The 18,384-nt window shown below is 39.9% G+C and overlaps 2 protein-coding genes across 2 annotated transcripts in view; one reads left to right on the top strand and one right to left on the bottom strand.

The window, feature by feature from the left end:
* Positions 1-400: 400 nt before the first annotated feature.
* Positions 401-1,939, top strand: LOC140952520 (uncharacterized). The gene has a single exon (XM_073401943.1). The coding sequence runs from the start codon at positions 660-662 to the stop codon at positions 1,380-1,382; it is 723 nt and encodes a 240-aa protein (XP_073258044.1). The 5' UTR covers positions 401-659; the 3' UTR covers positions 1,383-1,939.
* Positions 1,940-5,458: 3,519 nt separating this feature from the next.
* LOC140951736 (unconventional myosin-XVIIIa-like) overlaps positions 5,459-18,384 on the bottom strand; it is a 45,831-nt gene continuing 32,905 nt past the window's right edge. Inside the window, exons 23-39 of the mRNA XM_073401057.1 lie at positions 17,459-17,586; positions 16,579-16,733; positions 15,770-15,893; positions 15,215-15,310; positions 13,754-13,855; positions 13,371-13,481; positions 12,935-12,994; positions 12,598-12,741; positions 11,075-11,125; positions 10,568-10,681; positions 10,296-10,412; positions 9,616-9,699; positions 8,822-8,902; positions 8,672-8,728; positions 8,345-8,442; positions 7,728-7,815; positions 5,459-7,444 (exon numbers count right to left, since the gene is read on the bottom strand). Coding sequence (XP_073257158.1) covers positions 6,887-7,444; positions 7,728-7,815; positions 8,345-8,442; positions 8,672-8,728; positions 8,822-8,902; positions 9,616-9,699; positions 10,296-10,412; positions 10,568-10,681; positions 11,075-11,125; positions 12,598-12,741; positions 12,935-12,994; positions 13,371-13,481; positions 13,754-13,855; positions 15,215-15,310; positions 15,770-15,893; positions 16,579-16,733; positions 17,459-17,586 — 2,168 coding nt within the window. The 3' untranslated portion in view covers positions 5,459-6,886. The remainder of the gene's footprint in view (positions 7,445-7,727; positions 7,816-8,344; positions 8,443-8,671; positions 8,729-8,821; positions 8,903-9,615; positions 9,700-10,295; positions 10,413-10,567; positions 10,682-11,074; positions 11,126-12,597; positions 12,742-12,934; positions 12,995-13,370; positions 13,482-13,753; positions 13,856-15,214; positions 15,311-15,769; positions 15,894-16,578; positions 16,734-17,458; positions 17,587-18,384) is intronic.

Genomic DNA, 18,384 nt, shown 5'->3' with positions numbered 1-18,384 from the left:
AAAACCACTTCCTTAACGACGGAACGCCACTGGCCGCAGCTTGTCCTAAATAAGAAATTGCGACTCTCTCTGAGCAAAATGAAATGAAATCAAACAGCATCTTTCTACTAGGCGACTTTAATTGTGATCTACTGGGCGTCAAAGAACGCACCGAACTTATATAGACAACAATCTCAAAACGAGGAACGGCTACTGGATCTGTTTGACCTTTTTAATATGCAGAACGTTGTTGATAAACCTACCCGTGTCACGTCAACTACACAGTATTAAATTTACTTGATTGGTGACGACTATGGTAAACTTAATTAGTCAGTAAAACTGGAGTACCACCGCTTGGTTTTATCAGATCACTGCCTTATCTATGCAACTCTCAAGCTAAAAAGCAAAAGACCTCCATTTTGCTCGCATTTGATCTAAATTTCTAGATATCAATTTTATCCACTCGAAGACGCTTTAATTATAACCTGACTGAATACTAACAATACCGAGAAGTTGTAGACCAACATCCAAGCAGGAATGCGGATTTGAATATGATAATCATCCTGGCGTGACTGTAAACCCCTGCGCGCACGCTCGAGACGCAATCCGGCGAGTTGAGTTAAAGAGTTGAGAGTCTACGTATCATGAGGAATTGACTAAAAATCGGTCAAAATGACAAAATGAAGGTTATTTGTGCTGGTCTGAGTAAAACTGGTACTAAATCTTTAGCAAGTGCCTTGCGGGTTCTTGGCTACACAGTGTACGATTTCCCAGAACACACGAGCATACATCTGGACGAATGGCGTGCTATTTATCATGAAGGGGAGACTCTTGACTTCGCCACCATGTACGAAGGAGTTGATGCCATTACAGACCTCCCAGCGGCTTTTTGGTTCGAGGAAATTCTCCAAAAGTTTCCTGAAGCGAAGATCATTCTTACTGTGAGGGATAGTGATGAAGTTTGGGTTCAAAGTTGGGTAAAGCACTTGCAAATGACTCGAGATTTAGATTTGTTTTCCAAGCTAGCTTATCTCTTGTGCGAGAAACCAAGAAAACTTTTAGATTTCTACAATGCGGAAGATTTGGCTGTTTATGGTAGTGTGAACCCTACATCAACCACCTTATTTAAAAAAAAGTATAATACACATAACGAGAGAGTCAAGGCTGTTATTCCACCGGAAAAACTCCTCGTTTACAATGTAAGGCAAGGATGGGAACCCCTCTGCAAATTTCTCAAAGTTGATGTACCTTCAAAGGATTTTCCTCGCGAAAATGTTGGAGGATCAGGTCGACATGGTTCAATCGCTGATTATGGCTTAGAACTGAAGCAAAAGACCACGTTCTTCTTATTACCTACTTTATTGATTAGTATTTTCCTATGTTTATATTTCTACTCTAGCTAGTTACAGTCAAGCCAGGTCAAGCGTACAATGAGCGTAATTCATGACTGGTATACAAGCGTACCCCCCAATATCCCATTAATGAATTTATTATTCGACATTAAGTTGAATCCGTTGGTAGTTGTAGATTTCAGATTCATCTCGGCATTCTTGCAAGTGTAATGACCCGTGAATTCACACGCGAAATTTCTACCGGCTCAATTTCCCTGAATTTGATGCAAATGTCTTCTAAGAAATTTAATCCGTTCAAAGATTTTCAATCTGACCAAATACAGAGAAGTTCTCGTAAAATATTTCACTGGTCATTACACGTGCAGGAATGCCGATTTGAAGTTGACTCTAGCTTTGAAAACGACTAACGGATTCATTTTTCAAATAATCAATTCATAAATAGAATTTTGGGGGGTACGCATGACCTGCCTTGACTGTAAATAAAGGACCCACCGTGCACTCTACTTTTCGGATCGTTGCAATGGAAAATTCCCAAGAGAAAGAAAAAGTTTGAAAGGGTTAGCCTTTTCATTGGCTCGGGTTTCGCCTGCACGGCAGGATTAGAAAGGGAAGGAGGAGGGGGAGGGGAAAAAAGGGAAGGGAGTGCCTGCTATTAGAGCCGGTGTTTTTGTATTCCGCCTACTAATTTCCTAATTGATCAGAGAACGTCAACTTTCAATACGTGACCAATCACAATTTAGTAGGGGTGGGAGGGCTTCTCAGCATGGTCCAAACAAAACATTTGGACAAATCCACTATGCAAAACCTCCCGAGCATTCGCTGCCTACTAAACAAGCTACGTGTATTACAGTTGATTCTTCTAGTTTGGGTTTCAACGTGACGTTCCTATATGATTGTAGTAATTTTGATCTTTTAAAGCTTATGCTAATAGAACACATTTCCTTTAATGTGCATCATGGTTGTTTCTTAGTAATGAATGTCAATAAGTTACTCATTATGGCTCAGCCAATCAGGCATTTTTTGGATGCCAAGGTCGGCAGAAGTGAACAAAATCTTTGAGGGCAGTTCCTTGTTTCACAATTAGTTTTCTGTATATGGAACTGATTTTTGGTATCGTGAATGTCAGCCAAATGGTTAATTAACTGATCAAGCTTGAGGTCAAGATGGTCAAAAGTGAAACAAGGCCATTGTGTTTCAACCACTTTGATGGAACAAGTCTAGTAATTTATTTCTTTATTTTTCCTATTAACCATATTATATTAATTATATATTAATAATTTGATGTTAAACATTACTCTAAAAAACTCAGGTTACAAATGTCCAAAATGGTGATGGCAAGGATGTCTATATAGAAGCAGGTTGCTTGTGAACTATATAGGGTGGGGCACCATAGGAATTAAGAGTACTGAATGAAAGATATATTATTATTATTATTTAAAAAAGGGAGAGAAAAAGAAAAGAAAAAGTATGTAGCTCATTAAAGACTTTATATGACTAAGAAAGAAGGAATTTTTTTGTCTTTTGCTACTACTTTAGCTATTTTGAACTCACTGACTCAGACTGACTCAAAAACTTAGGATCCTGAAACCAAATTGAGAATTTTTGAATATTAGTACAACAAAGAAAATTACATATAAAAAAGATTAGAATTTTTTTATATCTGTCTATCTGGATATTAATATATTATAGTTAGGAAGTTAACCTAAATGACTATCGGTGGATTTTACAGTTCCTGTTCTTTACAAAGAATGTCAGTGTAAGGGTCTTACAAAACTTAAGATATTATTCTGATTCAAGAGAGAATGAACTAGGTTACTCCTTCTTGTTTTATTATATTGTTTTGCATGATAAACGATTAAGTACAAAGAACATAAGAGGGTTTTAGAAAGGCAAAAACTTTACTTGTAAATTAGGCCTGTTGATTTTGATATTTTATTTGAAATGCTAGTCGTGAGGCTTCCATGAAAAATGCTTATTAAAAATCACACCTATTAATGGCGTGAGGCTCAGCAGCTCGGATAGTAATGGGTAATTTTTTTACATGACGAGGATAAAATACGTGATAAAATTATCCGTTTTTCTTATGGGGGATCTCATTTAATAATTTGAGGGGAAATATATTAACGCCGATGTTGTCATAGCCTTTTGTCATGAATAACATGCGGTGGATTCTCGCTTTTCGATAACAAAAGAAATCTGAAATTAATAGCCAGCTGACAATTGCGTTTTTCGCTGCCGTCAATCAAAACTACGATGACAAGTCAGACGGACCCTGAAACAAAGAAACACACAAAATGGTTCGAAATCCAGCAATCAAAAACCATGAACTTTTGAAGCATCGCTCTGTTTCTTAAGAGGTTCGCTGAGATGATTCAGGCCTGTAGCCAGGATTTTTTACGGGGAGGTGCGATCCTACGAGGGGAGACGGACAAAACGATATGCCAGAGGCGCAAGTCTGGGTTGGGGGAAATGCAGGTGGCCTGAGAATGCATTTCGAGCATTTTGAAGAACTGGGAATTTCTCAAACTTTTAGTCTTCAAAAGTATTTTTTTTTTAATAGAGTACTTTATTTCACAATTTTTTTGGAATTAAAATGGGCTCCTGTTTAAAACGAAAAAAGGGTAGAAAGAACGTTGTAAATCCGTATTATTCGCCTGGTTTGATGCATGATGACTTCTGTTAGGTCAATGTATGTTAGTGGATGTGTTTATTACGCAGTGAAGAGAGTCTCTCCTGTGCCGCGAATACTACTTTTTGTCCACAGCAAACAACCGATATTTTAAACCACCCTCAAAGACATAAGGGCCACACAAAAAAAATAACAATGCATTCCTCAATCTCCTTCAAGAAAAAAAGAATCCAAAATCTACCCCCTGTAGTTGACAGGAGCCGATAAGTGGCTCCTCTAAGTAGCCTACGTAGCAAGCGTTTCCGCGCGGTTTCGGAGCAAAGAACGAGGAATGAGAGTCAAAGACCGCACGAAAAATGGAGCGAGTGAAAGAGCGGGGAGGGGCTGGTCAACAAAAAAGTGGACCTCTGGGGTGGGGGTGCGAGCGATCCCTTGCCCCTGCTCCTCCATAAGGGCCTGTGATTGACGGCAGTGAAGGACGAAAACGTTAGTTGGCTTTTGAACTTCAGATTATCTCATGAATAATCCGAAAAACTGCAGTTCCAAATGGTAGGCACCAAAGGTTATGAGATATCGGTATGTCCAAAAATGCACGCGTTGGCGAAAATGGCGAACATTCGCCAAAATCTTAGCAAAAATTCAAATGAGATGGCACAGGTGCGCTTTGAAAGTGGCTGTTTTGACGAAAATGGCGACTTTGACAAAAATGGCGAACTCTCGCCAAAATTTGACGAATGTTCCTATGACGTGGCAAAGGGACCCTTCTGAGAGTGGCTATTTTGGCGAAAATGGCATATTTGGAGAAAATATGGCGAAATTTGCAAAGCCTTAGCTGCAAGTCAAAGAAAATGCAAGGAGGCGCCTTGGAAAGTGGCGAATTCTGCGAAAATTGACTTCACCTGAAGTCTAAGCAAAAACTGAAATGAGATTGCAAAGTGGCCTTTGAAAGTGGCAATGTCAACTAACGTTTTCGTTCTTCACTGCAATCATCCCTCGTACCCTGGTAGCTGGTTTAGATATCGCCAACAATAGACGCATTATGACACCGATTTAAAACAAAGGGGTCTGCGCTTAGCTGGATGCCTCCTTTGTTCTTTCTTTTTGTCTTGGCTTGTGGAAATACAAACACAAAAACAGGAAGGGTAAAACACTTTTGGTCTTTCGTCCAGAAATGTAGACAACTTGGACCTTGGGTACTTCATACCAGAACCAATTATTTTTTAATTTCCATGTAACTTCATGTTTGACAATTGCTCGCTTTTAGGCGAGAATTAAAGTCACAATCTCAAGCGTGCATTTCTAGTGCACTACTGACCTAACTTGCCAGCAAGTTAGGTCAGTAACGCATATAATACACTATAATACAATTATGCAACGGCGTCAGTCGGTAGGAACAAAGACTTTAGTGGTCTGCAACAAACTAAACCATGTAACAACTCAGCTAAAGTTAACAGATGTATACGACAAGATAAGTAATCAACATAAGTAATCAACACCATTTATATCCTACAGACAGCTGCGATAATTCTCTTTAATACAACAGGTAAATTTTTAAAAATATACTATGCCAAAAACGTTTTTTCATGACTGCGCAATAATTTCTTTGAATGATACATAGCGAGAGAATTCTGACACTGGAAGAGAACTTATCGCCAGTGTGCTAAAATCCAACAGAAGAATTAACTTCAACCTAAACGACCAGATTATAAGATTTGACAATCAAAAAAGACTGATGACTGAATTTGAAGTACCATATTTACTCGAATAAGCGCCGTCCCGATAAAGCGCCGCGACAATCAAAATAATTAATACAATTCTTTGTCGCATCAACCTTTAAATAAACGCCGCCCTCGAAGGCGCGCCGCAGTTTGAGGCGTGGAAAATTTAATAAGTGCTGCGGCGCGTAATCGAGTAAAAACGGTAATCGTGTCAAGCCAACTGGCTTAAGTGTGGGATTGGCTGTGCTGGGAGTTCCAACCCACAACAAAACAGGTGAAAAAAAAAAAAGCTTTTCTTGCTTCCTGGCTGTGGTCTCAAGTTCTTGATGGACATGGAGTTTCATCATTGAGGGAAATGAAAGTGAGGAAACACCGGTTTGTGCAGTTGATACAAGTTCTTAAACAAAACGGTTTCGTGAGATAAATTAATGATACAAACATACGAGGATTGTTTCACTGGTTATCCAACTCCTTCCGATACAAGTCTGACATTAGGATTACAGTGCCTTCATAGACCTGACACGATTTAGGTAATATTATAACAGATTTTTCTTTCTGTAGGAAAGTAGAGGAGATGTTTTCCTAGCTGAGCAGGGCGTTAGGATGCTTAATCACAAAGATGAAACTGACTGGCATCTTGTGCTGTAAAATAAGCTGAGAACTCAGCAACTTGAGAAACACAAAATGAAGAGAAATTAAGACTGAGCCTTATGTGCAGAATTAATTTTTTTAAACTATGAAACTATTTACATTGTCAGGTGGTAAGTACTCAGACTAAGACAAATGCTCGCTCTGTTGTTGGAATAATAACGCCGCCAGCAATGAAACAAGCTACCGCATCTAACAAAGCCTTCCTTCCTTTTTATTTTTACCTACAGCATATTTCTGTGACTTAGCATCATTTTTTTTTGTTCGATTCAATAGTGTGTGAGCAGTCTTGAAGCAGTCTTAAGTAACGTAATTGCTGCAGTTGTCTCTCAACAATCCCTGAAGCAAGTTAACGTTTGTAAAACGCATTGCAGTCATCTCCAGTATTAACGGGGAACCCTTGCAAGGCCAAAACGAACGAGTTGGTCGTGGCTGAATATATGCCACGCTCTTAATGCGTGACGAATGAAACTGGCACTGGACTTTAGCGTGACCGTTTTGAGGGAGTTGATCAAACTTTCACGGAGAAAGTCACCTATAATAATATCTTTTCTAGTCCGTCAATGTAGAGAATTATCCGTGGAACGCTTTTCAAAACTTCGCTTCTTCTCTAAACTTTTCCTTCTTCTGTCCTCGCTTCTTCTTTGCCTTTTTTCGGTGCTCGTGTCTAGATCGTCGGTGCCAGAGCGTGACCGTCGGCCTGTCCTCCGTGAATCCTCCTCATCGTATGTTCCTCGTGGAGACGAGGGATCTGAATCCATGGAATTAGCAAGAGGCCGAGATCGTCGAACCGAGCGAGGTAAACTATCAGACTCAGTCAGATCGTTAAGTTTTCGTTTTAGACGATCGCTAAGGTCATCATCGTCCTCAAGTTCGTCATATGATCGATATGATCTTGGTTCCGAAGGCCGATCGTTGTCTATCAACTCGTCGGAGTCGTCACTCAAGCCACCTAGGTCGAGATCATCGTCGCCATCATCGTCGTTCGATAATCCATCGGAATCGTAGTGCATGTCATCTTCTAAGGCATGTTGTAGCTCACTAACGCGTTTCTTCGCAATTCCAAGTTCCTGTTTTAAATTAGCTACCACTCCTTCGAGATTTTCAACCTCTCTCTCCTGGTGGAAAAGAGAAAAATCGTTTTTAGCTAGAGGGTTGGCTTTGGTCATTTACTATCATTGGGGCTTAATAAAGAGGCCCGCCCGGAGCCTGAGCCACAACTTCTCTTTCCGGAGCCGGAAAGGGAAGGGGAAGACGTTTCTCACTTCCTTTAACAAAATATCTCAATGATAACTACACAGAAAAAAAGCGGGATTTTTAACCATTTCCTTTCCATTCTACACAGGTGAACAAAAAGTTCGCCTGCTTTATTCTAGATGCGTTTAAGCAACCGATACTCACAGAATCGAGCTTTCTTTTCTTGTGTTCATCTTCTTGTCTTGACAATGCCGCCATCTCCTCCTTTAATTCGCGCATCTGACGTTCCAATCTAGGATGAAGTGAAATAACAAATTGCTTTTTTTTAAAATTACCTGCACAAAATATCCTTCACAGCTGTTACGTGGGAGAATACGCTGACACAGAAGCCTAGGCGCGTGGCTAACGCAAAAGCAAGGCATTGTGCAAAAGAGGAATTTGTCAGTCGTTAGTGAACTTATGAACAACTAACTTTTCCCTTACATTATCACGAGAAAAAATCCTGCACAAAAATCCTTGGGAAAGTGATGCAGTATTCGCAGTTATCTGTTAAAGTCCTCCCTCGAACTTTAAACTCGAGAAAAATTCCTGATACACGCCGGCATCCAAAGTTGTTTGTTGGGTTGGGAGAGCGATTGAGCATGTGTGAAAAGTCCGACAAATGCAAATGTGTCCCAAGACTTTTGTCCATGATTGCAGATTCAAGTAAATTTGTCTTGGAAGGACAAAGAGGACTATTTTTGGCCATTTTTCCAAGACACAATAACGGAACTTGAAATGTAACGTAACGTAACGTAACGTAACGCAACGTATCATCATACCTGGAATTCTCTTGTGTGAGTTTGGCCTCTCTTAGCTGGAAATCATCCCTTTCATCATGCAGTTTATGAATTTGCTCCTTTAGTCGAGTTACTTGCACCTTTCGAACCATAAAAAAAAACATCAGAAAAGCACCATAAATTAAGAGAACACCCTTTTGGTATACGAATTAAAAAAGATTTGAACCAGTTAAATGTATCCAAGTATGTTCTGGCGAGAACTAATACTGTTCCTGGTTTGGTATTATGATTCAACGTCTGAGAATTGTAAGCTCACAGGTTAACGTTACTGTATATTCAAAGAAAGCATAAAAAAAATGAAATGTGCACCTCTTGTCGCTTTTTAAATGACCCTTCTAAATCCAGCTGTGTTGCAAGTTCTCTCCTCTAAAAACGCAAGAAAGATGAGAGTCAACAAAATTGGAGCTTATTATGATCAAAACATGATCGGAAAGGAAGTCTTTAAACTTCAACAAATACCTTGCTCTCCATTTGGTCGAAATGGTGTTTCTCTACTGTAGATTCCTCCAAGTATGAAAGTCTATTTGACATGGTCTGGACCTAGGAAGCAAGGACAAGACACTTTTCAGAAAGGTGCAAAAAGGGAGTTTGGCGATTGTCTGATGCGCCATTGTCAACAGAAATTGGAAGTGTTTTATAACTTATGTGGTTTTGGGTAGGTTAAGTATGCACCCAGCTGATTTTGGTTTTATTCCAACACGGAAAAGCAAACTATTAAGACATTGCGAAATTGCCGGATACTGTTGTCACTCGATAGTGTGAATTTGGGTTTGGTTAAAACTAAGGATACCAAGAAAAAGCGAAAACGGAAAGAATCAACATAAAATAGAAGAAAACCAGCAGAATAATTTCAGTAAATCAGGGGCTTTGAAACGAGAGATAATGAGCTAGTTTGGGACTATTTGCTTGGTTAAAAAGGAAAGAAAAAAGTCCTTCTTTTTTGCTCTCGTCCAAACTTTCTCGACCAACTCTCGTGGAAACGCTTGCTACGCAGACTACATCATTAGCGTCATACGCAGGGATTCTTTTGGCTTGTCACGCAACCATCCTCACTGGTGGGCGGGGTCAGGTAGATCGCCTGACGTGGACAGGTGTTGCCTTTCAGGTCAAGGAAATTCAAATGCCACTGAAACTTGTTCAGTGAGGGTCAAGGGTTGAGTAGCCGGTGAGTTTCCAGTGAACTTCAGTTACCTACGAGCATTTATCGCGTATATACTCTGTCCCGATTAGCAGCTCGGCCAGCTTCAGCTTACCTTAGATTCCAGGTTTTCATTCCGAGACGTTATTTCCTGGATGGTAGTCTCACGTTCACGAACGGTTTTCTGAGCCTCGGCCAGCTAAAACAGAAAACAAATTACTGAACTATCGTGGTGGCACTATATAAGGTGGCACTTACGTCCAGGGTATCGCGCAAGCGCAGAGTTCTACTTAAGACCCCATATAAACTCCTTGTCAGTTTCGAATTATCAAAAATTCACATTTGACTCTGATGCTGAGGGGAATAAAACAACAAAAAAAATAAATTATTCATCCCTGAATCTCAATGCAATTTCTTTTATTTTATAATAGTCCTCAGCCTCGGAGGCGCGGAGTATGAATTTTAATAATTGGAAACTGACCTATTACGGACACTATTTCATGTTTATCGAGTGCTTCTGCTTACGGGACGGGACGGTGCACCCCCGGGAAATTGCTCACTAGTACAAGTGCAAGGGATCAAACACGATAAAGGGCAAAGCCCTTCCCAGCATTATTTCTGATGGATTACTTCTCTAATAAGACGACTTTGTATGAAATACCCGTACCCGTACCCACACTCAATCAAAACCAGTGAGAACACTTCACTGGTCCTTTAAATTTTGCCGTGATCCTGTGATGTACAGCAGAACGCACAAAAGGGCAATTAACTGTGCGATATCGAAACGATACAAACCTGCTTGACAAGCTGCCTGTTTTTCTCCGTCAGTGAATCAATATCGTCTTCGTCCTCGTCAACTTTACTTTGAAGCTCCGTATTTTCTTTCAGGATCGTCATATATTTTGTATCAATCTACAAACAGAGCAATAACAATGACGTTCAAAGAAAGTATTCTAAATGTTCTCGACAGGCGCTGTTAAAGAGGAGGCCAAATGTTCAACAGAGAAGCTGGACCGTTTGATCTTTCATTACTATGGCCCATAGGACAGCTTAAGTTTGTTTATTACCTCTTTTTTCGCTTTGGACAAAGCATCCAGCTGCGCTTGAAGATCAGCCACGTCCTCTTCCAGTTTCTTTTTGCCTTTTACTGCTGACTGTGCAGCAAATTCGGCGTCTTCAAGCTAAAACGACAGTAGCAAAAGTTAAACAATTTGCGCTAGGATGTACAAACCTTCATCTGCTATTTTACTTGAGGGTGATTCAGACACGCATAGTTAAAATAGCCGCTATTTGATCGGCTCCTACTACTTAACCTTCAGGGTACAAGCTCAACATGTGAGGATTAAAACCTGACTTACAAGCTCACTTGTCTCTCAATGGGTCATTTTTAACATATTGAAGAAGAAAAGAAAATGTTTTTTTACCCTGGAGCGTGAGACTTAGATACTCGACTTCAAACACTGCACAGGTAAATCAAGAAGAGAACTAAAAAGTCACTCCACCGACTAAGGCAAATTCACTACTGTGACTTTCACATTCCAATATCACTTGTTATACAGCAAGCAAGATCTTACCTGATTTTTCAAAGCCTTTAATTGATTTTTTTCTTTAGGAATCTTCTGAGACTGAAACACAAATGGTTGGAGTTACAGCGGACTCAAAATAAGGCAAGATGGCAGTATCATAATCTAAACTTATATCTTACAACGTTGATAATGACGTTTAAGTTTTTTCCTGAATTAACCACAAACAAGAGACTATCAAGGGGACAGAGAGGGCATCCCCCATATACACCCTATTCCATAGGTAATTCGTCTCGAGTTATTTTTAACACCACAGATCTCAAGGGGGATTGGACAACAGCCAATCACATAGCGCGAATGTGTTCCGCGTGGATGACCCACGCTGAGAGCCACGCGTCCTTCACGAAATGACGCAGAACAAAATGGGGGAAGACGCGGAGAGCGATTTTGCTATTCCTTTTGTCGACGAAAACGACTACAGCGAGATTTCTGCGAAAGCTGTGTCAGCGAAACCGAAATTAAAAAAGAATCGCCCTTCCACTCTTGTATAGAGCTAACAGTAGAGCAGGGAAATCCTTAACACACTGAATATTCTCTCAGGATCATTTACAATTTACAGTTTGAAGAGAGCAATTTCTGGTTTGATGTTTATTTTTTTCAGTCTTTATAGCGATTATTCCTACCCACTTACTTTGTCAATTGTAGGCGAACCCTCCTAAAGCTGAATTTCAAGGGACCATATTCAAGCTCAGAAAGAGAAATAAAATTTCGTCGTTGCTTATTTACGTCCTCCATAAAACGCGAAATTAGGCATTTCACGTCGTAGTCGTGCAAAAATGGGAAAGAAATGAACAAAAAAGTGTGTTGCACGTGCGAAGTTGTTGTTTTGCTAATTAAACCTTGTTTTTTTGACGTTCTAGTTGTCGTCCGCGTCGTTAGATCTTAAACTCCCTAAATTGTACAAACGACCGGTTTCAATAGACCGGCGAAATTTCTCATTTTATTAAAGCACTGAGGTTACGACAACTTCGAGTTAAACTGATTTCACGGGTTGTCAAAGAGTCCAGCGATTCCTTTTTTCCAGGTGAGCGCCGACTCATTTCGCTTCAATATTCAGGAATGCTCTCGATCTTTTTACGCTTTCATTGCCTCTCGCCCGACATGTTTTGCACGCCGTTTGGTCATGCGAAACCTCCACGAAACATCCACGCCTCGCGCGAGGTAACTTTATCCCGATTCTAAAAATAACTCGAGACGAATTACCTATGGAATAGGGTGTATATGGGGGATGCCCTCTCTGTCCCCTTTATAGTCTCTTGCCACAAATAATAAACAAAAAAGTAAAAGAACAAACAAATTAACGCAGGATGTTGATCACATGAACCTTGTTTAGTAGACTTAGCTCTCACGAGTCTTCTGTAGCTTGGTGGTAGAGCATCTGGACTTGTAACCAGATGGTCTTTGGTTCGACTCTTGTTGGGATTACTCGGTTTTTTTCTTCAGAGCTGCCTGTGTCACTGATTGTATAAAAATATCTTTCTAAAAAGTAAGACAAGTATCCAGCAGTAACTGACCTGGCTTTCAATGACAGCTTGAGCGTCCCTTAGCAGGGCTTTGGTCTTTTTAAGTTCTCTCTTTAGTCTTCTCTCAGTCTCGGCATTACCGCGTTCAAAGCGATCACGAAGTTCCTCCAGCCGTCTCTCAGACTCCCGTTTGGCCTAAAGCACAACAACAATAACATCAACAAATCCATAAGAAGAGATTAGAAGATAGGACCTTTGCAAATAGTTTTGACTTTTGCCCTAGGTGGCAGCAAGGTGTTTAATTTATGTACCACCGCCAAGGATCCGAATTTGTTAACAAAACAGGGTGATAGAATGTGTAAAAAAACTGCACGGAACATGCGTTCACCTTGACCGCTGACGTCTTCTCTGTGTGTTCATCTTCTAGCTGTTCCTCGAGTTGTTTGATCTGCGAATGTTCAGAAAACAGTTGAATAACTCAGTAAGAGTAACACTGTACAACATGTCTGTTTGTCAAGCTTGTACTGAAACTTCTTTTTCTTATTGCATGGACACCGCTCGCCTTTAGTTGTTAATAACCCGAGCATTACGAAGTAAATTCAAATCAAGTATTACACTTTTCGTTGTTGTCTGACCGGAAGTAGTAGAGCTTTAGGAAGATATTCTGTCAACTTTTAAACTGTGACTATGACCATTTGGGTCAAAACAGCAAGTAAATCACCAAAAAGAGATAACAGACCTCTTTAACGATCGAAGATGCCTGGAGATGATGTCGTTCGCACGGTTACTGAGAATTAACAAGGCGGTATTTTTATTGCTCAAACCTTTTTCTGCATGTTTGATCTAAGCTGTTCAATTTCCTCATCCTTGGTTTCCATTTCCTTCTGCGCCACGTGCTTGTCATGTTCAGCGGCCATCTCAAGACGTAGCTTGGCCTGATTAAAACAAAAAAAAAACCGTAAGAGAAAAAAGTACAATGTCGGGCGTACCACGTTTTCCCGCCATAAAATCGCCGTGATTTGCCACATCAATACTTTTCCCGCCACGAGCCACATTCCTGAACAGTTACCAGGACTTTCGAGAAACGTACCCTTGGGCCCTGATCCCTAGACTTGCCCGACACAATATCGCGTGCTGGCAGGTAGATAATTTTCATAGCAAGCATTTCTTTCCATTAGAGTTGCGTGACAATATTTACAAAGCTCACCTGTTCAAGCATTTGGATTTGTCCTGCTTGGTCATCAAGTTCTTCGTCTTGGTCCTGGAGTTTCTGTTCCAGTTGTCGGATAGTTTTCTTTAAAGCGACAACCTGAGGGCAACGAACAGGGAAAAACTTAACATTAACATGACTAACACCATTACTTCCGGCTGGTTACCTCCTCTAAAATTTCTACAGGTAATAGGGCATGATTTGTAGTGATATTTGGCATAAATACCATGTGATATTTCGAAATTGTTATACGTAATTTCACAAGCTGTTAGGCGAGTGAAATTTGAGACAATTTTGAAAGATCACGAGTGGAATTTATGCCAAATATCAAATTATGCAATTATTTGTTTATACTACCCGAAAAGGATTTGTAATTTTCAATGTAGGTATCTCAAATTAAGCTGAAATACCACTGCTCTAAGACAATCAAATTGCAGAAATTTCTCACGTAGTAGTATAAACTGATGTATTTGAAGATGTAAAAATAGAGATACATTTTCATATTTTTAACTTAAGTGTAGTTTTCTCTTAATAATTTGTTATGCAAATGTAAATTATGTAAATTCGTGTTAAAACAGCGTGCAAAGAAAGTAGAGTCCGATTGCCCAGGGCTAGTGGATTTTGCTATCGGGCTAGTGAATTCTGTTCTTAACTTGCCCGATGGTCAAGCGAAGTATTTTGAGCAATTCAACTTATAGAAGAACTGTGAAATCAATTCTGCTCATCAAAACATTTTGGGGGCTAGCTGAAATGACGTTTGGGCAAGCTGTAAAAATGAATTTCTTTGCACCCTGTAAAATAAAGTTTATGTATGTGTGTATGTATGTATGCAAATGGCTCTGCACTGGACGAGAATTTTTAATGAAGTGATGCGGTAAATAAAGCTTTGATTGATTGATTGACTGATTTCGATGAGCTTTATAGGGCCATAAATATTTTTTATTTATACCGAATAATGCAAGAAACCGTTGAGCGCATGGAGGAACAAGTGAAACACAAACTTTGAACATTCAACATCTGCGTCGTTCACGAAATACAACCCAGCGAACCAAAACCTTCGACCCGGAAATTATAAAGAAATCAAATAGCTATAAAATTTTCCGCTGCTTCTAAGGAAAAGGAAATTCGCAGAACATTTGCGTTACCTTATTCACCGGCTTCGATAAGGAAATTAAGAAAAAGAAGGAAATAAAATGGAAACATATTTGTGGGAAAAAAGTAATATTTGATTTATCGTCTGAAGATTGCATCTCCTTTGCGACTGGTATTCATGCGTCGTTCGCGCGTTCGCGAGGTAAACTATAGCCTCAACGATGACAAATGTTGACCAGTTTAACTTTGATGAGACTCGAACACGTAACTTACGTTAGATTTGCTTTCCGGCACAGTCATCAGCGGTTAGAATTTGTACAGCAACTGAAGAGAATCTTAAATAACTCAGTGTTTTGTTGTACTCACGTCTCCTCCTTCAAGACCTTTGCTGGTAATATCATTTATATCGCCTTCAATCCTGTTCAGGTCCTTTTTAGTTTTCTCCAGCTCTTCTTGAGTTTCCTTCAAAGAAACAGTTATGGCCGTCAGACATAGAGATATAAATTTACAGCAACTCTCAATGCAGGCTGATCAACTTTTGCAGAAGATTACCGCTAAACCAGACGACAAAAGTCACAGATAAAACTAAATGACAATAACTTAAACAAGTAAAACTCAGACAATAAGTATCCAACGCTATTGTGACAGAAACCCTTGACCCAAGAGATTGAGGACTGAACAGTTTGGCGCTTACTTCCAGATTCTTACACAAAGCTTGTAAAAGCGTTGCAACTACCGCTGATCAAGATGCTTGTTTTGACCGTCAGTACTGCAGCTATACCTTACTCGCTACAAAGATTCAACTGTGTTCAGTATTAGTCCATATTTACTTTTACTTCTTGGCTAAGGAGATAACCCGATGTAAGAACAGCGTTTGGTTTAACTTACGAGCTCAAGACAAATTCGTGAAACTTAACCCACCGCTAATTCATGTTCCAGTTTGTATTTATCTGCTGCTGCTTTCTCCTTTTCTCGATTCACTTTATCTTTCAAGGTTCGCTCATGATTTAGTTCCTCTCTGACCCGCTGAATCTCTGAATCAAATCTGAAATCGCAAATACAGATACTTAAACTCGTAAAAACATGCATGTAAGTCTGCCGAGTCAACGTTGATCACCAACAAAGTAGAAAGTCACAACACCCAGTAATGATATACGTTCAGTCAGTTAACTATTCCTTATTTACCATTTACTTTCTGTGCAAGAGTACATAAAACTGATCCAAGAAAAAAAACTTGGTCCTTCAAGGAATCGCCTAAACTTTTGGGATTCCTTTTCTTTTAAAACGAACCCTCCCAGATAAAGATTTAAATAGCAACGATTTACTGTGAATCTTCACTTTTTTATGCGTATTGCAGTGTCTTTTGTAAACTCTTTTGCTTAAAAAGAATACAAAAAAAACTGAGCGAAAACCCAAGAATTTTTCGAACTGAAAATGAATAGATCTAGGGGAATGTTTTTAAAACTCTACTAGACTCACTTATAGTTCGTACTTTATCAGAAAATACGAAGAAGTGACAACGTGGAAATACACAGATCGCAACTTAGAAATTGAATGCAATCAATTATCTTCCAAAATTCGATGTGTCTGAACATCCGCTCGGCAAAAGAGACGCCGGTGTGGTTCAATTCTCGTAAGCGACCAATAGTTCTTCGCATTTTGGGTGGTCGCTTACGGGAGGTTCGACATTATACCCAAAACTGAACTTTGTGTTATAACAAAATCGTTACCTTCTCTGTTTCTTTTCTAAGTCCGCGTTTCTACTTTGTTCCTCTTCCAACAACAGTTTTAAATCTTCCATCTCCGCTTGGATTCGAGCCGTCTTCTTCTTCATGTTGGACGAGAGGCGGTGCATTTCTTCGTTTTCTGCGTTTACATCTGTCAACTGCAGCAAAAAACAACTAAACATCGTGAGCACTGAAGCGCACAAAGTACTCGAATCACTGCAAATCCATGTGTCTACAACTTTACAAGGACTTTTACGCCACTGATATGACCTTTCCATGTTTTTCTTCGTTCAAATTTTGTTGTTCTCCGTGGTATAGACTTTCCATGACCCATACGACTTTCCAAGCATAGAAAGCAAAACTGTAGTATTTCATTCCCCGTGGCAACCGTTTTTACAGGGACAACATAGAAAAGAAAAAATATATGGGAAGTGTGTAGAACTCTCTGCTCGGGTAAAGTAAAGTGATCGAGAGGTAAAGGATCTCTTTTCTTAACTCAGTGTACCTGAAGGTAAATCATTTTGTCTCTGCTGCTTGTTATCTGTACAAAGGAATCACCAGCTGGTTTTTCGCAATCGCAAATTATAAAGGGGTACCGTAATGGTATGCGCACACAAATTGCGTCGGATGCAACAATTTCACCTTAGCTTCTACTCCATTGACCGGTTAGAAACCAGTCGGGAATCAGTTTGCCAAATAACACAGCCAAAACTTGCTTTCAAAGGTAAAATTCGACCCCTTATAAGAAATTTCCGTTGCTTTTTGCAAGAATTACGTATATATATATGTTTCTAATTCCGCCTGGCTAGCAGTCCACACGTACAAAAAGAAACATTTATCTGCATGGGCCGAACTCCGTTTGTTATGTGTATGACTGACGAACCTTTCTCTCCAGTGTTCGTTTCTGGTTGCTTAGCTCTTCTATTTCCTGCTCAGCTTGACTTTCTAACTTCTTCCTGAGATGTTCGTGTTCTTTAGAAGCCTGGATGTACCGCTCACGATAAAAGGACTCTGAGGACAAACGGAAATAAAACTCTTGCTTTCATTCTCAAATACAAAAACTTCACTATTGGTTATCACTCCTTTCCATCCTCCTAACTAACCTTTCCTGTTTACTTACATGAAATTTCTAGGTCTCTTCAAAATTGTGTACACAACATGTGCAGTAAGTCAGTGTGTTGCGTTGCTTTAGTTCAGCGTACTCGCGAGATGCAAAGTCCTGAGACTACCCCAAAACCTAGGACCTGCTCGCCATGTGAGTCGCCCATAGCTTAGTGGTTGGAGCGTCCTACCAGTATCTGGAAGGTCCTGGATTCGATTCCTACTGGGGCTCGGATTTTTTCCGAGCATTTCTTGTACTTACTACCTATTTCTAATTTCATCACACTCTTCAAAGCTAAGGGGGGGAAAAATCATCTATCCCGGGGCGCAAGGACTGTAGTCCACTGGCCATACCGCTACACCATAGTGGATTTGCTGGCCGACCAGTTTTGATTTTAAAGTGATAACCTTCACAGTAAATGCCGAAGGTTAGCGTTTAATATCCTCAATACTTAACTCTAATTACTGTAGTCATTGCTTAGCCCTAACCACTATTTTCAGTGCTTTTTTGGTCACCAGAGTCGATCCACTCTCCCTCCTCTACGAGGAATTACTTTGTGTAGACATAACAAGGTGTCCAAACTGATATCGAGGGATGGAACTTCGCAACAGAATCGCACTGGTGCGTCGATTGCATGAATTATGACCTGTTACAAGAGTGCGTCGTTGGTTTTAGACAAAGCGATTAGTATTACAAGCATGTTCCAA

Source organism: Porites lutea, chromosome 11 (genome assembly GCF_958299795.1).
Source record: "Porites lutea chromosome 11, jaPorLute2.1, whole genome shotgun sequence".
Lineage (NCBI taxonomy): Eukaryota > Metazoa > Cnidaria > Anthozoa > Scleractinia > Poritidae > Porites > Porites lutea.
Note: the sequence above shows the minus strand (reverse complement) of the source record. Positions and strands in the feature narration are given on the sequence as shown.

What these genes read in the sequence shown, in the direction of transcription:
- LOC140952520 (XM_073401943.1), top strand. Translation starts at nt 660, where the DNA reads ATGAAGGTTATTTGTGCTGGTCTGAGTAAAACTGGTACTAAATCTTTA.